At 47.7% G+C, this 24751-nt stretch overlaps 8 protein-coding genes across 8 annotated transcripts; 5 read left to right on the forward strand and 3 right to left on the reverse strand.

Annotated features, from left to right (window-relative positions):
* On the forward strand, window positions 1–5000 carry F4807DRAFT_408716 (regulator of V-ATPase in vacuolar membrane protein). Its single transcript, XM_047996470.1, has 7 exons — window positions 1–640; window positions 703–2985; window positions 3031–3468; window positions 3519–3765; window positions 3817–4067; window positions 4119–4350; window positions 4398–5000. Exons 1-7 carry the CDS (start codon window positions 365–367, stop codon window positions 4625–4627), a joined length of 3957 nt encoding a protein of 1318 aa, XP_047858219.1. The 5' UTR covers window positions 1–364; the 3' UTR covers window positions 4628–5000.
* F4807DRAFT_408721 (uncharacterized protein) lies at window positions 5001–6710 on the forward strand. The gene has a single exon (XM_047996471.1). The coding sequence runs from the start codon at window positions 5519–5521 to the stop codon at window positions 6374–6376; it is 858 nt and encodes a 285-aa protein (XP_047858220.1). The 5' UTR covers window positions 5001–5518; the 3' UTR covers window positions 6377–6710.
* A 51-nt stretch (window positions 6711–6761) lies between these two features.
* Window positions 6762–7836, reverse strand: F4807DRAFT_196783 (uncharacterized protein). The gene is made up of 4 exons (XM_047993767.1): window positions 7493–7836; window positions 7412–7432; window positions 7225–7338; window positions 6762–7088 (listed from the first exon to the last, which is right to left on the reverse strand). The coding sequence occupies exons 1-4, from the start codon at window positions 7535–7537 to the stop codon at window positions 6795–6797; spliced, it is 474 nt and encodes a 157-aa protein (XP_047858221.1). The 5' UTR covers window positions 7538–7836; the 3' UTR covers window positions 6762–6794.
* Window positions 7837–8740: 904 nt separating this feature from the next.
* F4807DRAFT_456249 (uncharacterized protein) lies at window positions 8741–11264 on the reverse strand (the record flags this gene model as incomplete). The annotated part of the gene is made up of 3 exons (XM_048000852.1): window positions 8741–8953; window positions 9006–9322; window positions 9377–11264. The coding sequence occupies 3 exons, from the start codon at window positions 11262–11264 to the stop codon at window positions 8741–8743; spliced, it is 2418 nt and encodes an 805-aa protein (XP_047858222.1).
* An 812-nt stretch (window positions 11265–12076) lies between these two features.
* F4807DRAFT_197253 (putative acid phosphatase Pho610) lies at window positions 12077–13838 on the forward strand. Its single transcript, XM_047993770.1, has 4 exons — window positions 12077–12310; window positions 12380–12475; window positions 12567–12778; window positions 12850–13838. Exons 1-4 carry the CDS (start codon window positions 12194–12196, stop codon window positions 13577–13579), a joined length of 1155 nt encoding a protein of 384 aa, XP_047858223.1. The 5' UTR covers window positions 12077–12193; the 3' UTR covers window positions 13580–13838.
* Window positions 13839–14920: 1082 nt separating this feature from the next.
* F4807DRAFT_449741 (uncharacterized protein) lies at window positions 14921–17305 on the reverse strand (the record flags this gene model as incomplete). Its single annotated transcript, XM_048000057.1, has 5 exons — window positions 14921–15533; window positions 15591–15938; window positions 16026–16336; window positions 16402–17100; window positions 17156–17305. The coding sequence occupies 5 exons, from the start codon at window positions 17303–17305 to the stop codon at window positions 14921–14923; spliced, it is 2121 nt and encodes a 706-aa protein (XP_047858224.1).
* Window positions 17306–21539: 4234 nt separating this feature from the next.
* F4807DRAFT_456252 (uncharacterized protein) lies at window positions 21540–22306 on the forward strand (the record flags this gene model as incomplete). The annotated part of the gene is made up of 3 exons (XM_048000853.1): window positions 21540–21647; window positions 21709–21741; window positions 21773–22306. 3 exons carry the CDS (start codon window positions 21540–21542, stop codon window positions 22304–22306), a joined length of 675 nt encoding a protein of 224 aa, XP_047858225.1.
* A 1862-nt stretch (window positions 22307–24168) lies between these two features.
* Window positions 24169–24698, forward strand: F4807DRAFT_456253 (uncharacterized protein; the record flags this gene model as incomplete). Its single annotated transcript, XM_048000854.1, has 2 exons — window positions 24169–24529; window positions 24679–24698. The coding sequence occupies 2 exons, from the start codon at window positions 24169–24171 to the stop codon at window positions 24696–24698; spliced, it is 381 nt and encodes a 126-aa protein (XP_047858226.1).
* Between the last annotated feature and the right edge of the window lie 53 nt (window positions 24699–24751).

A 24751-nucleotide genomic window follows, 5' to 3' on the forward strand; every position in this document is an offset into this window, starting at 1 on the left:
CGCGAATGGCCGCTGTAGCAGCGACATCTGACAACCAGGAGAGCACCTGACGTCTCAACATCCTCGTTAGAGCTACGTCCATAGCTGCGCACATCGGCCTAAAATATTTCTAAGGTTACACCTTCAACTTGCGATCCTTGACAGCTTCACTAGATCAAATCAATTATACTAGGTACTAAGAACATTGAACCAGCCATTCTGCCGAACGCCGAAAGCTTACTTCTCGTAAGTTGCAAGGGGCAATTTTGAATCTTGAACCAACAAAGTCGATCGCCCGTTTTGTTGCTATTCAACTTGTCGCATTGTCGCATCACTTTTCCTGAAGCTTTAGACATGTTATTACTGAGAGAATTGCGACGATAGTATGAAGGCAGTCCTTCCAGGCCAGCCCGAAGCTAGCCTTCAAGCTGTGTCGACCGGCTACTGGGACGGGAAGCGCATTATCGTTTACATCACAGGCAACGCTCTAGCTATCCTCTCCGACCCCGACACGATCCTCCAAACCATATACGACGATGATGAGCGAAGTCTTGAGGCTGTCTCCTTCGACGAGTCGTCAGGGAAGATAGCAGCTTGTACAGATGCGACAGTGAGGGTATACCGACCCTTGAGCCATGGCGACGACGGCGACTCACCAAAGGTACTACTTTTCCCCGTTACCAAGAATTGCACTAGGTTAAAACGATACCTAACCGGATACAGTGGGCTTTACAAACATATTTCGAGGTTGGCCACGGTTCAACACCCCTAACACTATCATGGGGAAGCTCTGAAGAGCTCCTCGTCGGACGATCCTCTCTCTGGCTGTACGATACGACTACGACGCCCGCTTCTTGTCATTGGCAACAGGGGCTTGCTAGTCCTGCGAAAGCCGCGAACCTCTCTTACGACTCATCCTACATTGCTTCCGTCGGATACCACGATCGGCTAGTGAAAGTGTGGCGCAGATTGAACTTCGGCGCCGAGGAAGTGCACTTTGACTTTGGCTATCTTCCGCACCCGAAAGCCGTTACTACTATGCAATGGCGGCAGCCCTCCTATGTTGGCCAAACGATCGAAAATGTGCTCTATACATTTTGCGCCGATAACGTCATGCGCGTGTGGACAGGTGCGGATGGCTCCAACTGCCAGTCGCTACACCAATGGGGGAAATTGGATCTGGCCGCGGCGATACGGAACGAACACGAGACACGCAAACACTACTTGAGATGGGCCTTTATCCTCAGCCAGCGGGACCTTGCCAATGCTGCAGAAAGGGCTGTCCAAGAAGAAAGGGATGGCGAAGCAAAAGAAGACGTTGCTCTACAGTACTTGCTATCCATCGCAAACAGAGATACGGAAATCTGTGTCGTCTTTGACGGACATGGAAGTATGTCGTCCTGGGCCTTGGAGAATATAAGTAGCAAGTCCAGGGGTACCGAGAACGTGGACAATGTCGCCTATGTTAAGTCGAAGGACTTTGATTTTCTCGGGTCCTCGACGGGAAACTGTCATGTTGAGATCCTCAGTTACTGCAATAAAAACGCAGGCAACCTGCATATGCTATTTCATCACTTCGATGGAAAGGTAGAAGTTTTCCAAAGCAACATCGCAGATTTTCTCGATCCTACTGCTCACCCCAAAAACCGCTTGGTTCCTTGCGCAACCTGGTCTGGACATTCTGCTTCCGTTAAGAAAATTGTGCGAAACTTTAGCGGTCGTGCGGTCGTATCGAGAACCGAGAAAGGGGAAAGTATTGTATGGAGACATACTCCCGGCCCGCTGCGGACGAGGTTGTTACGACATAACGTGATTCCAGAGACACGGCACATTCATCGAATATGCCTGATCAGAGGCGGCAGATTCGTCGTTTTTCTACATCACGACAGCATCTCAGTTTGGGATTGTAGGTCGTCTACCCATACACTACTTGCAGACTGCAAATTCGATCTTACTGGTAAACCCCTTTGTATCCTCGTGCTTCCTCGGGAGAGAGCCAATGATGATTCTGTTGCACATCTTGCAACTGTCACTTCAGAACAACGAGGCATTGTCTGGGAACTTCACTTACCTCTGAAAGACGGGGATGCTGCTAAACCACAAACCAATGGTTATGAACCGCGCCTTCGAGAGTTCTGCACATTCAAGTTGGATGATGCCGGAGATCTCGCTTATGTCTTACCAGTTGACCCTGCAGGGTCTTCGCCGGTTATATCTAGTTCTTTGGATGTATTTGCTCGTGACGTTGCCATATCGTATACTCACAGCGGGCGCGTCGAATTTTGGACTGCTAGAATATCTCGAGAGAAAAACCGAGTTGAATGGCTTTCGACATCTTCAATGGAGACAGGCGTGTCCGAGCCTACGTTAGCTAGCGGTAGCACGATGAAGAAAGCTGCCTTAGTGAACGGAGACCGTTCGGAACTGACAATCTGGGATATTCGAGGGGCCCGATTGGAGTACAAGCAGGATTTCGAAAACAACAATACCGTACAAGATCTTGATTGGACGTCTACCCCAGACTCACAATCAATACTTGCTGTTGGATTTCCGTATCGTATTATTCTACTCTCACAAATGCGATTCGACTATCTAAATAAAGGGCCAGCATGGGCTCCTATCCGAGAAATCAGCATCCGGGATTTCACACCTCACCCTATTGGGGACTCGACTTGGCTTAGCGATGGCAACTTGGTCATTGGTGCCGGTAATCAGCTATTCTTATATGACAGGACGTTCGGGACAACCGACCGATTAATATCACACGCCCGAGTGCCTCATCGTAAGAATGCAACGAGAGACCTATTCGATATTGTTCAAAGATTGAACGGACCGTTACCCGTCTTCCATCCTCAATTTCTCAGCCAGTGTATATTAGCAGGAAAGCATACTCTGGTCAAGCGCATACTCCTAGCTTTAAACCACACATTGAAGTATCACGTGGAAGGAGACGTGATCGATGACTATTTAGGTCTCGATCTGGCGGAATTCTACATAGGCAAAGTAGTAAGTATTACGAGACATTCAGAATTCCATTTACTAACGTTATAGGTCTCCATGTCTACTAATGGAAACGGCTCGTCCTATCTTGTAACTCAAGCGTCGTTTGATGATAATGACGAAGTCTTCACTGAGGACATCGCGATGACTATCTGTGAGAAGCTCCAACAAATAACAATACCTCAACTCTCTGGCCACGAACAGATTCAGTTGCTCGACATTGTTGAGTGTTTAGGGGTGGTAGAAAAACAGCGTCGCTCGATGGACGAAAACGGGTCAAGGTTCATGCTGTTCTTCCGGCAGCACGCGTTGAGGAAGAGAAGAACTAACGAAATCCACATGTCGTGGAGGGAGATTAACTGGGCTTATCATTCCACCAGTCAGGATATATTAACAGACTTCGTATCTCGTCAGTATCATGGCACTTTACTGTGGGAAAATGCGCGAGAAAGCGGAATGTTCATGTGGCTTACGGACGAGGCTGCTGTGGTGAGTAGAACTGCCTAACAGTATTTCTTGCCCATCTAACAAATCTACAGAAAGCACAGTTTGAAATCGTAGCTCGTAATGAGTACACGAAAAGCGAGATGAAGAACCCCGTAGACTGCAGTGTCTTTTACCTTGCCTTGAAGAAGAAAACTGTCCTTCAAGGTCTCTGGCGCATGGCAAGTTGGAATAAGGAGCAAAGAGCAACACAACGACTCTTGGCGAATAACTTTGATGATCCCCAATGGAAAACCACGGCATTGAAGAACGCGTACGCCCTGCTTAGCAAGCGCCGTTTCGGTATGTCTTGAAAGATGCCCCCAAACAACGAAGTGCTAACATGAGTTTTAGAATATGCCGCTGCCTTCTTCCTCCTGGCAAATCACTTGCAAGATGCGGTGAATGTCTGTCTAAACCAGATCAAAGATCTTCAGCTTGCCATTGCTATTACAAGAGTGTATGAAGGCGATAATGGCCCGATACTTAGAAGGTTGCTCGAGAATGAAGTTCTCGCCGTCGCGGCTCAGGAAGGCAACAGGTGGCTGGCGTCGTGGGCCTTCTGGATGTTGAAGCGGAGAGACATGGCCGTTCGCGCTCTGATTGTTAGTTCTCACCCAACTTCGCTGCGCGAATGGCAAGCTAATTTCATCAAGACTCCCGTTTACACATTGCTGGAATCCCCAGTCTCGTCGAGCAATTTGGAGGCCAAGCTCTTCTTAACGGATGATCCGGCCCTGGTCGTATTGTATTCCCAACTTCGACAAAAGACCTTGCAGACTCTCCGCGGAGCGTCGAAGGTGATGCCAAGGACTGAGTGGGAATTCGTCTTGCATAATGCGAGACTTTACGATCGTATGGGCTGTGATCTGTTGGGTCTTGATCTTGGTGAGTCGTACAGCTCGTGATACCTCGATAATTTGCTAATTGTTTAGTCCGCAATTGGGAGTTTCTTCGACAACTGCCATCGACGGAACCGAGTTTTGGCGGAGAAATCGATCCCAGGAAAATGCTCCGACGTCGCAGTTCGCTGGTTGTTCAAGACATGCCTATGTCGCCCCTTGCTCCGGGAGAAATGAAGACGGGAAGTCATGGTGTCAGGCCGCCGCCGAGCGTGTTTGAAGAACCGGATGCCAACTCATTGCTAGACAGTTTTGGATTCTAAAAAAAGGGATTACCTGTAGTAGGCAGGCTAGATTGCAGTGGACGCTCCTCAGAGTAATATCCAGGTGTCGGTATTGCATTAGCGTTGGTGGGCTGGCTTCCGATGGTGTATCTATCTAATTGTTCTGGCTGGGTAGGTATGGATACGGTGTGCGAGATGGCGTTTATAAAATGCGTCTAATGCGGATCATATTCTACAAATACGTACTTGCAAGACCCAAGTATAGATAGACAAGAACTGGGGATCTGGAAGTGTATTATTAGTGTATTTGGAGGTATACTAACAGAATTCGAGTACTACTAGAAAAGGGGGGTGTGTATCATGAGTCAGCTACCCCAGTTAGCATTAATAAGCACCTGCATTCGGAGTTCAGCATCATTGGTTGCCCATCGTCAACCTATACCTACGACGTAGTAGTATTAGTAACACAGCGTGGCCGTCCCATCATTTCTTTCGGCAGTCATAGACGGAACTAAAATGGCCCGTCGGAATCCATCTTGTGTACGTCATCCGTGCTTGTCTCCGATCAGGGTCGGAGGTTAGGAATGGGGCGTTGAAGATGACCTATTACGACGGCGCGGATATATGCAACAGCACGGAGCTCCGGCGAGACTGGATGCTCACGGCTTCACCAACTTGCTTCCTGTGTAGTCCTTGCGGAGGTTATGAAAATAGGAGATATATGAGATGTTGGCGTCAGTAACGCCTAGCTAGTAGCTCTGGTCTGTGTTGGTATATTTTTAAGTCTGATAAACAAGCCATGTGTATATATATCCCCCCGTTCTTCACCTACCTCATTTCACTTCCTGCAAACCCACTGAATTCTAAACCTCCAACTCCTACACCCATATCACCGCCATTTACATCCACATAGTCAACCCCTGGACCAAAATGTCCACCCCTCAAACCCCATTCCCAGACCTCCCCAACATAGACATCAAATTCCCTCACTCCCCCGTCGCCATCGCCGCCCTCGCATACGCGAAACAGCACACCCGCGAGGCGACGTACAACCACTGCATCCGCAGCGCGTACTGGGCGCTCATCCTCGCCAAGAAGCTGCCGCAGTTCTCCCCTTCCCCTTCGCGGCGGGAGCTGAACATAGAAACCGTGCTCGTGGCCGCTATCTTGCACGACATGGGCTGGGCCACGACGAAGGGGCTTCTCTCGAAGGATAAGAGGTTCGAGGTCGATGGTGCGAACCTCGCGTACGAGTTCTTGGGACGGTATATCGGGGAGGGGGACGAGGGCGCGCTGGAATGGGATGGGAAGGGGGATGGAGATGGAGATGGTAAGAGGCAAGTCGTCTGGGACGCGATAGCCCTGCACTGCACGGGCTCCATCGCGCTGCACCACCCGCGGCCGGAAGTCGCGCTCGCGCATCTGGGGATCATGGCGGATTTCGTAGGGCCTAGGTTCAGGGCTGGAGACGCCGAGGGACGGGGCCAGGGCGAGGGTAATGGTGAGGGGGAAGTTATTACGCTGCAAGAGTACAGGGAGGTGCTCGCGCGGTTCCCGATGCGAGGGTTCGGGAGCGACGGATTTAGGGAGGTTATGTGTGGGCTCTGTCGCGAGAAGCCGGGGACTACGTATGATAACTTCGTGGGCGCGTTCGGGGCGAGGTTCGGTATTGATGGGAGGGGTGGGGGCAAGGAGGAGTTTAGGAGGGAGATGGAGAAGGTTGATCCGGTGGGTATGCTACTTGGGGGCTTAGAGTATCTAGAGGGATTGTTGAAGGAGGGTGAATAGGCTTGGGGTGGCCGTGGTTTAGGAAGGGGAGAGTTAGGAGGGTTAGGGTTAGGGTTAGGGTTAAGATGAGCGGTTGGTTGACAGGTGAGGAAAGAGTACAAAAAGGGTTTCATGGAGTGGAGGGGTATATTAATACTAGATGGTTAGGTTTTAACTGTTGGATGATGATTTCCGAAGATTCCATCCATCTCTTTGGAGTTGGTCACCATATAAAATGTTATGACATGCTTACCCCTTTTCCTAGGGTTGATCTCCTACCTAAAAGGAGACGTACGATAGCCTTCGCCTTATCTCAACAACTTTCACGTGTATATTGCGTATAAAAGAAAATAACATATTTAACTTGATTATATATAGATATGCTCGTTTATCCAACACCTATTAAGATATCCGTACTTACCACGTAAATAAAACACCCTTATATACCCCCCGCATCCCCCCTCATCCCAGCCAGCACAAACATGGCCATGGTCAACCCCATACTGACGCCCCAGACATTCGTCCGGACCAAGATCCACTTCCGGTTCTCCTGGCCCCAAATATATATCCAGGTGTAAAAGATACGGCTAACTAGATAACCAAGAGATAGGTTATTCAGGGTCTCGGCCGAGACACCTCCCGCGTTGCCGGCCGTCACGGCGGCGGCGTAAAAGCCGAGCGTTTCGAAGGCGTTTGCCGTTGCGGCTTCGGCGCGCTGGAGGCGGCCTTTTAGCTATGTGGTTTTGTTAGTTATATATCTATATTATAACAGCTCATACTGCCCATCTAAGTAGGTAAGGAGGTAACATGAAGCTGACGCCATTGCAATGACTAGCTAGGCATTAGCGCATGTGGGGCCCGAAACTTACTCTCTTGTCGAGGTCTGATTTCTCTAGCGCCTGCGTGAAGAGCCGCGGATTGTTCCCGTCGAAGACCTTCTTGCCTGGGCCCGTAAGCCCTGAGTATACTCTCGGCAGCAAGGCCTAGTTTTCACGACGGAGGTTAGCCGATAGAGTCTAGGACATCTATACGAATTAAGAGTAGGGGAAGTCATACAAGGACGACTGCTGCGGGAATCTGGATTTGTGTGTTAGTTCAGAGTTCTTGGTTAGGGTTTGGAACGTCACATTGACTGACGGTGTAGTAGGATATGTTCTTCTCGAGACCAAGGTACGAAGCCATTGTATGATTAGGACAGGTACCTATTCTTAAGGCACTTGAATATTTAGGTAGGTATGAATTTACATCCGACTGAGTCTGAAGGGAGATCCTAAAGCATTGAAGATTACGGCTACTCCTTACATTTATGCTACTCGAAAGAGAAGAAGGCTGTTGTCCATTTAAAGTTGGACTAAAGCATCAGGGAAGGCCGGCGACACGGTTATACCTAGCACCTACCTAGGTTTCAGCCCAAGGAGGTAGGACGCTTGGCAAGACCGACCCGCTTCGGGTCTTTTGTTAGGGAAGTCTATTTCTAATTCTTTCCTAATCCGATACGGCTCCCGGTAATTATGTAAGGTCCGTATAGGACGCCGCGGCCGAAATTCGAAATCGAGAACCTTATAAATGGGATTGCTCAGCTCAGTTCGCCTAGACTTATCTGATTCTTTCTATACTCCACTTCGCCGAGAAGCTTCAATAGGGAGGTGATGACTAATCAACCGGGGTTGGATTGGGCCGCATGCTAGAGCCGTTCGCTATCCCGACGGGAGCTTTTGCCAACCCCGATCCTAGAGGTCTTCTTATTAATACTACCCACTCTTTCTGCTTTACTTCTGCCCATGATGACGGCCATGGTATTTATTTGGCCCGTAGCTGGTTCTTTCCTAAACCTAAAGACACCCGAAAATCTACGGAAGACTTTTTGTGTTACGCGCGTATCTGACCAACCCCCAATCCCTTGGACGCTAGCCAGGGGTAGCTTAGCAAGACGGACGGCTTGGATTTGGACAGTCCTGGCTATCGAAGGATCCGAACCCTGCATGGAACTATTGAATGCAGCGTATTTCGACAGTTCGATACCTATACGCGAGGCGTGCTGCAGCCCCCACGCAGGGCTGTGCCTTAGATCGTCGGAACGATGACCAAATCGAGGCAGGATGGCGTAGTGTCACTGCCGAGGTATTTGGTGAATCTAGAACAATGAGATCCTCATGGTCAATTTGGACCGTCGGTCAAGGGTGTGAGTTTTATATTGAATAGCCTTCATGCTCAACCAGTTCATGTCGGGCATCAGGGTATCTTAAGCTGTATTTTCCGTTCCTTAGATAAAATTGAAAGGTGAAGCAAATGATATTTCTACAAATCCACCAATCCACCAGCGCCTCGTAAATCAAAGCATTACTCCTCTAGAAAACCCCCCATACATATTTCTTAGAAGTCGTTTTATGAAAATTCACCACCCCAATCTCCCCACAGGTCATTGAGATCGGAACCAAGCATCTCAAAATTGAAATCAGGGTTCGGGACTGGTATTTGGCTAGAATCTGATGGAGGCAGTAACCATGGCATCGATATTGGTAGCCCATCCCGTTGTGGATATGGCGTGGTGGCCATTGGCATTGATGGTGTCGCATCCATAGGGAACGGCGTGATAGACTGTAAATGATTATTAGAAGCGGCCTTCACACGGAGTAGATACCCAACATACCTTAGGTCGGCTGATCGGATCTTGAGCTGTGTGTGGTGAAGTAGACTGAGGGTGTGGTGGATTAGGATAAGGTGGGATTTGGAATGCGAGTAGCTTGTAGTGTAGACTGATGAACCGCTCAGCTGCCGACGCCTTAGCATCTCCCGCCGTCTTGATGCCCATATGGGTCTCCAAGAGGCCAAAAGCCGCGCACATCGACGAGTAACCCCATGGATCATTATTGCCACATCTCAATACACGATCCTCCTTCATCGTGATGCACCTCTCAATAAGCCTGAGAGTCTCTTGTGCGTTCGACATCACCAAACTCATCGAATCTAATCGTATCTTGTTAGTCTCGTTAGTTGAACTCGAAGAGAGGACGATTTTACCTTTGGGTTGATGCAATGTCACGTTGCAGAGGTTGATGACGGAATTCATTGTGTCTTCACGAAGGAAATACAAGGTTCGAATTCCCTTTTGGTAGAGCCTATCATGCATCATAACGATGTCCCGCGCGGCAGTATAGTAAATGAGTTCTGCCGTCTGGTATTTTGAGTTGAACTTCCTAAGCTTCAAGTACGGTTGATGCAGTGGAATGAGGTACTGCCTGAGTTGGAGATGCAGCAAGGTGTGAGCTAGGATCGGCTTTTGATCCGAATCCTTGTCAGTTTCCAGATCCCACGACGGCAACTGGTCAATCTCATGAGTGATCATATCGCCGTACTGGAGGACCTGCTCCCATTCGAGTTCCACCGGAGGACCGGTCAGTATCTTGTTGAGCTCGACCCGCAGTGCGAGGCTCCGACGGCTGATATTTTGATACGATGTAGATGTATAATGGCTTGCCGGAAGTGAAGCCGGAAGATCATGGGAATTCTCGTCAAAGCAGTCATCTTCAATATTTCTAGGCGCGTCTGCGTCGTTATGAACCGAGTTGAGAAGTGTTGGGAGTCCTTGGTCGAATGATGACTGGACATCGAACTCGACTATGGTAGCCCATAGCCTTCGTCGCATTTCCGCGATGTAGGGAGAGATTTTCGCCGTTATATGTTCGGGGTCTTGGTGAAGTCCTATCGCGAGTCCTTCGCGAACCATCTTTCCAGACGTGGTCCAAAATCGCTTCTTTTTGATAAGATTGACCTTCTTAGCAAGGAAGAGTAGGCATGCTATTTGGTAGTGGACAAGCTTGCGATGCTTCTGGCTTTGCCGTTCATGCCACTCATCACAAGCCCTGACCCACTTCTCGGCCATCTGAATTGAGCTGGACTTGACACCTACAAATTTGCTGGATGATTGCATGTCAAGACAACAGGAAACGGCAATCATAGACAGTACAAGGGCGGTGAACGACGCTGTTTTTGTCTTGGAAGGATCCCAGAACGCTTCATATTCCGCTCTGAAGGTGGGTACGTGAACAATTCGATGAATTTGTTCAAACTGATCCAGGTAGACAGCAACAAGGGCATCTGTTTCCTCCCTGGAAGGAAGTAGCGACTCTAGAACGATGTCGCCTTCAGTAGCTTTCTTTTCGCGATCTTCTTTTCGCTTCCTGCGGTCCTTCTTTTGGATGTTGAGAGGTTTAAGCCACTCTTCTGCCGTCTCTCTCATAAAGCCAAAGATACCGGTGAGTTCCTGAAGTGAAGACCAGGCATTGTGTGGGCCGAAATACTTAGTCTTAAAGTCGTGTCCTCGTAGATGTTGATACTCAGGCGCCTCGAAGTTCTGTGGGGTGAATGAGGGATTAGATGGTACAGATTGGCCATCTTTAATTGAGTCCTTGAAAGTCGAAGGCGAGGCTACTACAGTGCTTCCATCAAGTGAGGACTGCTTTGACGATAAAGCACCCCTCAATTGAGCAACTTCGAGCTCAAGCCGACGAATTCGCTCATGGTCACGTGCAGCGTCTCTGAGCAGCGAAGGCTCATTTTGACGTGCCGGGGGGAGGTTCACAGACGGACGGCGAATGTCAGAACCACCAAACACTACCGGAGGGGCAGCGGGAGCGAGAGATGTCCTGTCCCCTACAGAAGCCGGTGCTGCCGTTGCGCCAGGTCTCGATTCATAAGTGCACCTGTCCGGTGTGCCGGACTTGATGCAGCGATCGCATGGCAGCTCCCTAGAGCACGAAAGCTTTCGACGACGACACTCTAAACACGAAAGCCTAACTCTCTGACGTTTCCGAGCTGGACCCTGATGATGTTCCTCATGGCCGCTCTCATGCTCATGCTCATCGTCCTCTTGTACAGGAGGCATGTTGTTGGCCTGAGCATCAGCCATTGTCCCGGTGGTGAATCCACGGATATAGGGAATTGCACGCAAATTGGCAAAGCCCCGGGGGAGGTCAAATTTACTAGATTGATAAGATCAATAAAGAGATTCAAGGAAAAGGGAACAGGGTAAAACTAAGTTAGTATATTTTTTGTTACTTACTTAGACATCGGGGACAAGTTAATGGCAAGCAACGTTCTAAGAAGTAAGCAGCTCGGAAATCCGAGGTAAGGCTTCGGATCTCGGACTTAGACGCCGTATATTGTCAGGGTGTAATCCGTAAATGCGCCAACTTTTTAGGCCATGACGTCGAGATGTTGCCTAATCTGACAAGTAAGTGGTTTTCTATTGTTCCGAAATATAAGTCCTTAGTTGTCGCGCGACCTCGAAACAACCAAACGTCCTGACCGCTTGGCTTAGGTACACGAAGAAGAGAAGCTGACACAACGACAACTTCCACGCAACCGACAAAGAAAAGACGGCTGCAGGATTGGGAAGGATGGTACTACGTCACGTGGCTCCTGTATTGATATGTAGGTACCTAGTGACTTACTAATGGCTCCCTTTAAGGTTGCTCCCTTGCTCCCTCGCTCTCTCGCTCTTTCGCTACAAAGCCACATCAATATGCGGGATTTGATGTGGCTAGAATCAATCGTGGCTTATGTAGGTACATACCTGCACTAGTCTTCTCCCTCGATCCACGGTCCAATGATTTCGCTTGGCTTTTCTGACACATCACATTCTTAGAATGCATCAATCAGCGAGATTGTTTCAGCAATCGTCTCCTTGTGCTGTTCGCCTCTCATGATGAATTATTCTCATATACATATATTGGGTTGAGTACTCACCTTTGGGCCATCGCGTATGTCACGAGCGAGATATCTATCAATCAATAACACTCTGTGTAGAGACTACAAAGCTACCTGTAGACCGGTTGGATGATGTTGCTCTCACTATCCGTAGGCCTGCTGGGCTTCTACTCGTATCTAGTCCATGCTAGTATAGTGCCCGGGAAAGCTTTTGATAGGTTCATAAGCATTTGGCTCGAGAATCAGGTTCGTAGTGATAGGTACCCATGTTCCATTATGTATCTAGCGAATCGCTAACGGCCTGGACGATCGTAGGATTTCGCAAAAGTCGTTGCGGATCCAGATTTTGCGGATTTAAAACGGTTTGGTATCCTACAGACTCGATATTATGCGCAGACCCATCCAAGTCAGGTTAGTAATTAGATCTATTTCGCCTAGCTTAGCTTACTCTCATTATACGCGATAACCCCGTCTCCAGAGAAAAATTGCTGATTTTTAAAAGCCAAATTACATCGCTGCCGTAGGAGGTGATTACTTCGGCTTGGATCATGATGAAGTTGTCCGTATCCCTTCCAATGTCTCTACTGTCGTCGATCTTCTTGATGAGAAACGCATTTCATGGAGCGGATATTTTGAAGGAAACCCCGGTCCTGGTTACATGGCAGAAGGCAGTTATGATATTAATGGGATGTGGGATTATGTTAGGAAACATAAGTAAGTCTGCGGGCCCCTATTTTCCCCCTTCGTGCGTGGATATGTGTGCAATAAGCTAATCTTAGGAATAGCCCTTTCGTTTCCTATGATTCTGTCAATAAGAATGGGACCAGGCTGATGAAGCTACTCTCATTCGAAGATTTCAAAAATGACCTTGCGGCCGGGACTGTCCCGCAGTTCGTGATGATGTCGCCAGATATGTTAAATGACGGACATAACACTACGCTAGACTACGCAACCAAGTGGGCCCATAAGTTCCTGCTCCCCTTGTTAGTTGAAGGTATCTTCAAGGAAAAGACCTTAATTCAACTTACATATGACGAGACGGAGGATTATTCCGAGCCGAATCGAATTGTATCCCTCTTGCTTGGCAGTGCCGTTCCGGACAGTCTTAAAGGGTCCGAAGACGACACATTCTATACCCACTATTCCATTCTCGCCACCGCCGAAAATAATTGGGACTTGCCGAACCTCGGAAGATTCGACGTCGGCGCGAATGTCTTTGAGCTTGTTGCCGGCGTGACAGGCTATATTAACAAGGATCCATCGAACATAGCAACCCTGAATAATTCCGTGTCATATCCAGGCGCATTGAACAGGAATCACACCACCAGGTTAACGACTATCCCTTCACCGAACTTGGAGCTAATTGGAGCCGGTGGGCAGCCTGTCCTTGATTATATCCGGGGACAATGGAAGGCCAACGCGAAAGTCGACACCCCTTACGATGGCAGCGGTAATGTGTACGACGGGGACAACGTGCCTATATATAAGCCGCAGGCACGGAATGATGTAATATAGTTGCGTTGCGTTTCCCCCTTAATGATCACGTTGGTCTCGTGATATGTCAGGTACAACGAAACCCATTTGACCGAGAGCAGCATTCAGATGTTAAATCAAAATGAACAACATATATATCAGCATAGGTACATTCACAGTGAGTTACACTGTGTCAATTTGACTTGCGTTCGGGGTTATTGCGGCCTGGTGACACCCGGGTCTGCCGGGTCTGGTTGTGGCGGGCGCGATCTTCAATTAGGTAGCTGCAAATCACCCACCGTAACTACGCACTAAGGCCCTTATAACCATAGCGCTAGGTAGCCCTTGAGCTCTCTATAATTATAGAGCTCGTTGATGAACACAGCATCCCACGTGTGCAGCCCCGGCACACAGTTTCTTGTACCTACACACGGGCTGTAAAAGGAAGTCAATTGGCGGTTTGGTGGTTTTGATCCTGACGTCGTCGGCTGCTTAGGTGGGGTTCTGTTAGTGACCACTCACTTTCCAACCTACCACTTAGACCGGTGTATGTAAATTTATGAACGGGATTTACGGTAACGTGTTTGTTTCTTTCCACACGAAACGCTTAGCCTCTGAGATTGGTTCGATCTTGTTGGGTTGGCATAGTGCCGATTCTCCGGGATGCCTCCTTTTTACCTCCCTACCCCTTTTCCCTAATTGGTACACCGGCATAACCTATAAGTTAGTGATACTCTAATCTCGTACAAGGTAGGCTGGATCAATAAGACTAAAGGGAAAATAGACATGTAGCCTAGGTGGTTGGTTTAGTCATGAATTTTTGATCAATGTCATGAGAACGTACTCATTGCTCATTAATCCCTACGGCTTTAGACGCAGGGACAGGCCACAAGATATCCCGGGGACGAATCACACGTCACCATCTCAAACTATGTAATTACCAAGTGAAGAGCCTTGCAGGAATTGAAATGTGAATTTGAAAAAGGAAGGGGTGGTGATATCATCCAATTGTTCATTGCGGCCCCCTATTATTCGCAATAAGATGGATTCTGACAGTCTGATATGCCGGGATAGCGGGAGCAGTAATGTGGCGAACGTTGCACGAACGCGGAAGCATGCAGACGGTATGTAGCCCAACAACGCGCCAAGTCTAATAGCGGGGACCTCAGCTTCCCCCGACACAACGCAGTCTCACTACGATCGGCCCTAGCACAGCGAGAGGTCGGCAGCAAAAAAGAGTGACAAGAGTTGCTCGACGTGGCGAAGAACAGCCAAATTGCTACGTGCGAACGTCATCCGCACAATCGATTGGTGCCTATTTCTAGATCTCCGCGCGTGTTGTCCTCGCCGTTTTGTCAGCTACCTACCACGCTATTCCAAGGATCATGTCCCATATCGTTGGGGATATCGCGGTGGGACGACAGGCCCATCTTGTTCCATGGCAGAGATATCCTGGGCCTTTTCTTCTGAGTATTGCTGCCACCAATGGATAAAATGCTCCAGTGTGCGATCCTTGCTGTCATCTGCTTTGCTAAAGGCCCCGATGGGCCAACGAGACCGTAATTCCTGGGCCATGAGATTCAGCGGACCATCGCCATCCTCGACCTCAACGATGTCTCCAAGGATGGTAACATCTTCTACACTCATGGATTGCCTGAGCATACGGAAGACCGCTTCTGATAAGTAATAATTCTGTCCCTGCTCCCATAACCCTTTGGCACAGAGCATGAGCGTGGATCGTATGGCCTCATTTGCTGCCGAGCCGTTTTCGGTCACTGAAATCTCATCCAGAGTACTGAATCCCAGTAGGTGCAAGAATTGGACGAGGGTGGTGTCCAAACACTCGAAACCGTGGCGTAGGTAGTAGATTCTCATGAGAGTCTCAAAGCAAATTCTGGACTGGCTGACAATCATATCCGGGTTTACCCCGTTGTATGCATTATCTGTGTGCAGATGTGGTTCGAAGAGGCTGATAAGTACAATATGATAATGAATACTATGAGTCGTCAGCAAGATTGATATCTGACAGATTTGATGCTGTGGATGAGCTCACTGTATCTTGAGATGGCAAGGTAAAACGATGTGGCGAGCTTGGAGTGGCTGTGGCAAGTCCTCATACCAAATTCGAAGTTTTGATCTGAATTCTATGGCAGCTTCAAACGAGATTGGGCTATACGTCCGAGAAGGATTGAAAAACGATTTTGTGATGTCGTTCAGAATGACGCGGAATTGGGAGATAGCCTTGAAAACTGAGCCATTGTATATGCGTACCGGTTCTTTCCCGAAAGGGTACTTCACGAGTATTTCTCCGTAATACGCAGGTTCTTCGTCAACATCAGGAAGTGGCCGACTCGGTGGATCATTGATAACCGGGGGTTGAAACGTGTGGAAAGTTATGAGACTGATAGTACAGATACATGTAAGTGTAATCGTCTCAACGAGGCAACCCCTTGAAGACAGGGGCAAAATCTCAAAGAGAAAAACCTACGCTTGCCAGTTGAACAAACACCAAGCAGTCACCCCCGCCACCATCTGCCACTCCGTACTCTCTTCAGGGTTCGGGGTGAAGAGGGATATCTTCTGGGCCATCCCAAAAGACTTGTGTGTATAAACCCAGCCCAACTCATCAATACCGTTCAGATTATATACCAAGTTGATAATAGCCGCCGCTTGGACCGTGGTGATTGTGGGGGTTTCTTGTTCTAATTCGAACAGCCTCAAAGCTTCCGCGAGGAATCGATATCCGAGGTTATGGGGTTGCCAATATTCGGCCCTGTTCTTCATCCGTGTATATCCGTGCTTTTCAGAGTGTTAGCGAAGGCGGCACCTAGTGTTATTCAACCAAAAAAAAGTGTGGTGCTAACCCATGCAGTAGCAAGGACAGCGTTCACCAGCAGAGGCGAGCAGAATCGGGTTATACCAATGAACATATCCTCGAGGAAAAAGTCTTTGTGGAAGCACGGATGGAAGGGAAACTCGAAGACGAAGTATATCTGCAAAAGCATACGCAACATTGGATTGTCCGAGGAAACTGTTGTCCAGTTTGACACGATCATGGATGATATTCGAGGGTCGTCAAGTTCGACGGTGTGGTATGGCGCAATATACATTTTCTGAGACTCGTCTGAGATCTCCTTAAGTGTTTCTATGTACATTGGCGGTTGGACTAAATGTGTGACCGTCTTCTCGTACAGGAGAGAACGAATATATGGATTTTGCGCGTCTTTCAAATGGCGTGGCATCTCCCCACTATAGGGAAATATATATCGGAATCGAAATTCAGGCTTGAGCGAAAGCTGTAACAGGAGATCGCCGTCTTGAACTGTCTTGACGATGGTTTGGGCATCCTCGCCCGTCCGAAGTCGTTGAAGGATTTGGGCAATCTCTTCTTCGGAACGGGATCGTAGGATGCCAAAAAGATCCTCATATGCTTGGCACCTAATCTCCAAATTGCTTAATTTGCGTCTTTGCGCTCTAAGATGCGTCTCAGTTGGGAGAGTTGTGTATTCGCAAGGTGTTTGTCGTTCGACGCAGACAGAGCATCGTGGCCGCTCAGCACTACACTACGTTCGATCAGTCTCAAGCTAAGAATATCAAGTGAATTAGAAAGATCTAGACCTTGCTCTTTCTTCTTCGGCAGGCTTCACAAGCTGCCGGGGTGGCTACTCTCTTGGTGCGGTGTTGAGACGACGATGAGGACGAAGACGAGGTTTCGATGCGAGGAGGGTTAGGGGAGTTGGGCAACAGTGGCCGCATAGAGTGCGACATCCGGAGAGCGGTTACCTAAAAAAGAAATAAAGTAGAAAAAAGGATCCTACGTTCAGTGATGGGAATATTCTTGTCGAAACCTGCTTGGTCTTGAACCCTATAGCAGGGAGTATTTTCGTTTCGAAGGGAGAGTGTTATATAGGTACGTTTCTAGGTACATTTGGAGATTAAAAATATGAATATCTTACATGTTATACAGAGGTATTCTATCACAGTGTAGCTGGGCTCGGATTGGGTAGATCTAGCTGTGAGGCTGGGTGGTCCCCAATGTGGCGCCTCCAGCACAGAACAGCTAGAATGCAACCGGGACAGGTAAATCTAGACCCACATGACGATGAGCTTCTTCTACGTACATAGTACGCCGCTTGGCAACTTACCTGCCTACCTGGTATGTAGATCGGGAATCTATCTCTTCTCGGCAACGACGCTTTGGGGTCACAGTCCGAACTCCTACCTAACAATGATATAGTTATTACTATTTCCGATATAAAGAGTGTATAACAATCTTAGTCAAACTTGAAACTTGATGGTTTATTTCTACCGAATTTCGAGTAACAAACTAGGGAGGCTCTTTATTCATATAAAATCAAAACGGTCTATGCGATGTACGTAATTAAAAAACGTATCCTTCACCCGTTTACAGAACACTAACCAAAGGAACAGTTCATAACCAGTTACTAGCTGCCTTATTCGCGGAGTAAATTCTCCGTATCTGTGCCTGGTTTAATATTGACCGGGTGACTGTACCCTGACGATTCCGCGGAAATAATATCCGGCTGGAATATCATTGTATGTACAGTTTAACATTAACTTAAAATGATTATTCATATAGGTACCTAGGTGTGTGGTGTTGGTGCTAAGGTTATTTAAATTTTAAGGGGGGATACGGTGCGTGGAAATCCGTCGGCGATACTACATACAAATCATAGGTCTATGATATTATGCGCCAGTGCTAGTGCGAATAGAATCCTATGTCTATTATGGGACACAATAAGGTGTATGTAACTTCAGCTTTGCTAACTGCATAGCAGACAGAATCAATGAGCTTTTTTCGTTGCTTCTTTTTGTTGTTGCTTCAACCTCGACAGTTACCTTCGGCGAAATCCTTCGATATGAATCAGCGGGTTGAAAATAGGCGCCGGGAAGCCACAGAGTCGGGTACAGATCGGGGAGCTCCACCTCAATATCACTAATTTTCCCTGCGGTCGCCACAGCAGTGTTACTTAGACTATTACCGGGTGCATTCAAGCGGGTGAGCAAGTTCCCCATTCATTAAAATAGAGCCCGATCGGTGTAATGTCGTTTTACTTCTCATACAATTTGGTTTCGAAACAAATACTGTCCTAAAACAAAATTTATCGTAACCAAAATCTCTCACCGTCACCGTGTACAAACGCCTCGCTTGCCTGCCTGAAAAGGGCGATCGAGATCGGATCCAAAAGGTTTGTGAGACGAAACGATCCATCAAGTATCCTAATATCACATAAATCAAGCGATTTACCTGGCGGCTTCAGTTATATACTTCTAGATGACCTCATAATCGCACCCAGAACATCCCAGAACTTCATTTTTGAGATCGAGGAATTCCAACCACAACCCTTCTGCCCTAGATTTCGACACGTCGCGCTCGGCTTCTACCCCCCTCGCACTTGACTTGAGGATTTCTTCCTCTGTTTCTCCATCTTCCGGCAATTGCTGGACGCCAAACTATTCCCAATGAACTTTCCACCGTCTTCATGTTTTCCAGCAACTCCGATTTTCTCGGCGTTCGAGGGAGGCGACGAGTAAGGCTAGAGTTGACATTGTACACGCTTCTCTCGACGCGGATGCTCCGTTCCCAAACTAGGACCCTCGTCCTAGGCTACTCTCGGTATAAAAATATTCGTCTAGAATCTGATGACGATGTGGGTCGTTGCCAGCCCGATAACTCACTTACGGGGCAATTATTCAACATGATAAGATAGTTTCCCTGGGCAAATCAGATGAGAAATCCGAAAGACGTGCAGAAACGAGAAGAGGGGGCTAATATACGAGGTAATAATCCACGTCTACGAGATTCGCCAGAGGATCTAGACGACAAATCATTTCGTTGAAAAGTCCTTCATTTTTCTATGGCTGGACTTTTCCCGGGGATATCCCATTGCATGGGCTGCAGATTATTGACGCCTTCCAAAATTTCGGCTTAGAGTCGTTTGCCCGGCTGAAGCAGGGTAATACCATTAGCAGTGTGGCGAGGACTGCCCAGCAATTCTACTGGATCAGCGTCGGGCATCATGACCCCTAGTCTGATACTGGAAGGCCAGTAAAGGCCAGGCATGGTTGGAAGGGAGATAATGACGATGAATGAGTTAATGCATCGTTGTGATTACAAGCTCTCCAATCTATGAGTATGATGGGAGGGGGCTGGAATACGACAAATTATGTCAATATGCCGTATTATCACTTACTACACTAGGTATTAGGTAGGTAAAGTTCGCGTACCCCGATGTGTTCTGCGCTCTAATCGGCAAGACGGACAGGATTACCTAGAAAAAGAGGTGCCTTTGAGCTACAAAACGTTTCTATATGGGTAAGGTCATGTACCTTGCTAACCTAGCCCTTGCTTGTATGTCTATAGAAGATTTTCTATAGAGATACTTTGCTAATTACCACCAGTTTCAACGATTAAGTCACAATCCCCAGAAAGGGGCATAATGAATATCGATAAATCTGAAGTTCTGCTCTCTTGACGATTAATTACATTGCTACCTACGTACCTAATGAGCGAGGAACATCTGATCGACACTCGAAATCTGATATACTCGACAATCAAGCTACCTATGGTGCAACGAAGTTATCGGCTAGTTAAGGTCAAATACGGACCACTTAGTAGGCTGGAAGAAACGCCGGTCATAGAAATCGTCTTAAAAATGGGTCGATTTACCAACCGGTGACGACGCATTATCTACCAGCTCTATACATACCTAGCCATGAAGGTTGCAATGGAGCTTAATGCAAGTCACTAGTTGGGATCCTCAACCGGAAACAACTCCTTCTCCATATATTGGTCAATTATCTCGGGAAAGCCGATTACCAACAAACCACGTTACCTTGCTAGTATGTGCGCTGTTGGTATACCCCCTCGTACAACTGTCTGAGCAGACGATGATTCATCGTATTTCCTGTTGAATTGCAAAATTCTCGATATCTTATTACGAGAAATGCTGTTCCTTTTGGGGTATGATATAACGCGATGACGAGCTGCATATTCCAGGTTATTATATCTGAATAGCGCTGGTAGTTCTATTAGCTACATATATCTACTGACTTGTCTTACGTAATAGCTATTTATGGTTAGCCATATGCTTAAAACCGGCAAATGGCATTTCTAAATGTTGTATTTGCATACTCTGTACAAGAATATGCATGTTCTGAAACGTTTTGCGTATTTGGCGGTTTCAAGCATATGACCAACCATAGAGGAAAGAATTACGCCTGCTTTTCTAACCAATTTTCCGTTAGAAATTCGTTTGTTTCAACTGTTTCTTCTAGCTTCAGAAATGTAAGTGCGGCTCTGCCGTATTCAAGCCCACCAAACTCCGATTAGCACCAATACTTAACCGACCAGCAACATTAACTAGATCAACTAACTGTCATTAGAACCACCTACATAACATGCTATAATACCAAGTATTCCATATATGGAACCACCTCTTTAGAGGTAGGTAGGATAGAATTGGACGATCACCGATCACCGATCAGAAATTACGGCGCGGGTTGAATTATGAAAATCGAGCCTAAAAGCAGGTAATCTTTGAATCACCCAGGTTGCTTGCTGCATCTATGAATTAGATCGCACTGCGATCGATCTAAGTATTGCGGTCCTCCATGAAATGCATTGGATTGGCGTTTCCTTTGCTTCCGCGTTAGGTGACCAATCATGAATAATCCCTGTTTTATCCCACGAGACCGAGCCTACGGGTGAGATCTTAGGCCATCATTCATTGGCTACTCGGAGCCGACTCCGACAGAATTTGGCGACCCTTCCTTACCTAGCTCCACGCTGCCATCCTCCTTAGAAAAGATCATGTCACAAACAATATCGAGTCCGCGGCGATGATGATTCATCTAGTCTGATTGGCTCAGCTTCTATTCGACGATCTTCGATTCTCTCGATTCTCTATCACATATCTGCCTATTCCAGAGCAGGATTTACCTATGTCTTCAACTACGTGTTGGCCAAGCTGTGTATCCCATGGAGCCACGGAGTTTCAAAAAGCTCGCCCCAGCACCAGCGAAGCCTGGTAACGAATCCCCGGTCGCCGCCCCCACCCAAGGAAGTCGAAGAAGCATAACGAGAAACGTATGTAAAGTTCCCATTTACCTAGAAGTCCTTCCTGACAGATAACTCGCCATTGCCACAGGCCTGCTCGCCGTGCAAAAACAAGAAGGCAAAGGTAAGCAGGTGTTGTCTCTAATGATAAGCAGTATGCAAAGTCCAGGAACCCGATGCTAAAAGCACAGTGTGATGGAAACCGACCCGAGTGTGGTAGATGCCAGAAGAAAGGCGGTACGTGCCTATACGAAGTGAATAGACGGGATATCGCCAAGCTACAACTCATGAGTGACTCTGATGCCGCCAGATTGCAGAGTCTCGACATGATATTCGCGGTATTGCAACATGGAACCGACGAAGAAACTGCCGAGCTCCTAGCCCAAATCAGACTTGGAGGACCAGCCGAAACGCTTGCATCTGCCTCTGGTCTTCGAAGTTTTCATCATCCGACCTCGGTACCCTACGAGACATCTGCAGTCCTACCCAATTCTGGACCATCCATTACATGCGAGGACCCCGATCACCCCTCCGCGGCAAGGACGCCTCATGGGTTCCTAGACCTTCTCGGTCGAGATGATTGGTCTCAGTCCGCCGAAACCAGCACTTCCTACAGCAACCAAATACCGGAAGGCGAAAGTGGCGATTTTCTAAATGATTCTATTCATTCTCGACTTCGAAAAGCCTAGCCTACGAATGACTTGATGGAAACCTCGACAATAACCTCTTTACCCGAGCCGTGACACACAGAGTCGCCAGATAGTCTAGACTGCTTGTCCGGGTCTGTCTGGGATATAGTAACTTGCAATTTGTCAAGAATATACCTCAAATAATCTGGAAAGAAGTGTTACATTGGCAGTCACCGCAGTCTAGTATGTCGATTTCTAGTAGGATGACCTCGTCCCAACGTTGGAGAAATCTATTAAGGAAGGGATCGGAACCAATGTCGTGTAAGTGGACGATTCGGTTCTCCGCAAGACGCTGATATTTAATTCTAAGTAATGCTTAACTAGCTTGAGAGGTCCGCTTTTAGATAATAGTTACTAACTTGATACCATTGACATCTAGTGCTTCAATTGTTCCGACTCGGTCCCACTCGCTAAGATCGATAACCCTTCTGAGACCTGTCTCGGCTTTGCCTAAACTGACCAACACCTTGCTAGCGACAAATCAACGCACATGGATATCGAGAGATAGAACAGAGAGGAGAGTGTTCAGAATCTCAGCAGCTGAACTCTCTAAAACTGCTAAAATTAGGACATCAGCTGAGCGGGTACGGTATATCGATATGTCGGCGTGTTAAATAATCGGCTTAGGTACCATATGGTTGCAAAAACAATTATTCCCATACCTACCTATTCACGAAGTTATCACCGTCGGCTGGATTGACTAGACTATCGAACACATGTACAGAAATGGGTGCCGGAACTACATAAGTAGCCAAAAAACAAAGGAGCAAATTGAAAGATGTCTCCTAAATAATGTCGCTATACACTGAATAAGAACCTCAAACTATGCCACCCAAAACATGGTAGTTCGTGATAGTTTGTCAAAGTGGACCACTGTGTCCGTCTTTCACGCTCCGCAGATTAATCCTACCATGTTTTTAGTTACAAATACTTGCTCATCGTCGTGTAGAATCGAAGTCTGCAGGGCGTACTCCAAAAAATACCGAATGCAGAGACATGTCTAGCATTCATCTGATTAAAGCTGCTGCTTGGGGGCATATTCGCCCAGCCGAGTTGATAAAATCGTCGATGAGACGGATTCGTAACCCATGGTTCCAATCGCTTACCGGGGCGTCGCCGACCAACCAAAATAGGCCAGTACCATCGACTAGGATAGATAACAACGCAAATGACTGAACTCTAGGCGTTTATGTCGATGCCACGAGTACTGTTGACAAGCAGTGCTGGTGGATGTAAGATAGTAGGGGCTTTCTGCGGCACATCGTCATTTTTTCGTCTAAATTACCTCGCTCATGCCAACTAATACAAGACAACTCGGCTTCCGACCGAGCCGATTTCTCGAGTTTTGTGATTTTGGTGAACATGATTTGATAGTTTGTCTCCGATCGACCCGGCATACGATTTGCCTATGACGAAATACCTTAACCATCGTGACCGCACGAAGCTACGACGAAAATCAATCTAACCCCCCCGTATTCATGTACGAGACGATTGATCTACGCCAACTCAAGCTATGACATGGGGATTCGCTCCCAAACGGAACCGAAATTGAGGCTGGGATTGGGCGTTGTGGGGGTGTTTGCTCGATAAACCCCCTGTATGGTCAAGAGAGGCAAGTAATGCGACAGGAACGAAATCCGGGGATAGAGTTGTTGCAACTTGGCGCCATTCACGTGACACCCATCAAGACACTCACCTTCTGAGACACCTCCGGGGCATCTGATTGGCTACAATCTTGACGGAGCTGGCTAATCTGCCGATAAATAACCGGCGCGAAATCCGCGTTACTAGTCTTTCGTTCAACCTCTATCCAAAACGTCATTTTAGCAAGGAATTGGGTTTCCTGCGTGCTTCGAAACGTGATGAGCCGGAGCGTAAATGCTTTCGTAGCCCTTATCCGGACGCACCATATCACGAGCCGTAAGAAGCTCGCCCGTGTCAGGAAAGCCGCCGCTCTGTACGATCTGCATGTCCTAGTCAGGAGCGGCGGTTCGCCCGGCATCATGTACGCGGAAGGACCCGATGAGGCTGCCGTCAACAATTGGGTCAACGGCGTGCAGGCTTTGAGATATAAAGATTTTCAATGCGTCCAGAAACCGGCCGCTAAGTCCATCCAGGTCGCCGATCGCGCAAGCGGTGGCGGTTTCGAAGAAGTTGCTTCCGTAGCGGATTTCGGCGAGAGGATGGAGAGACGGGGTCTGGGAAGCTGGTGGAAAATTGGGAGTGAGTATCTTCTAGGCCTGACTTCAAACAAGTCTTTCCCTCTCCGGAACATAATTGTCTTGCTGAGCTAAGCCACGAGACAAGAATCGTTATTTTAAGCAGCTCCGAGATCTTCATACGATAATCATGACTAACATTTAATACTGTAGTGGGTTATATATCAGAGTAGACGTCAATCCGGGGATCTCTGACGCTGCCTCCGTCCTCCGCTTTGCTTCACTT

The sequence above is a fragment of the Annulohypoxylon truncatum genome (genome assembly GCF_022578515.1).
Source record: "Annulohypoxylon truncatum strain CBS 140777 unplaced genomic scaffold F4807scaffold_3, whole genome shotgun sequence".
Lineage (NCBI taxonomy): Eukaryota > Fungi > Ascomycota > Sordariomycetes > Xylariales > Hypoxylaceae > Annulohypoxylon > Annulohypoxylon truncatum.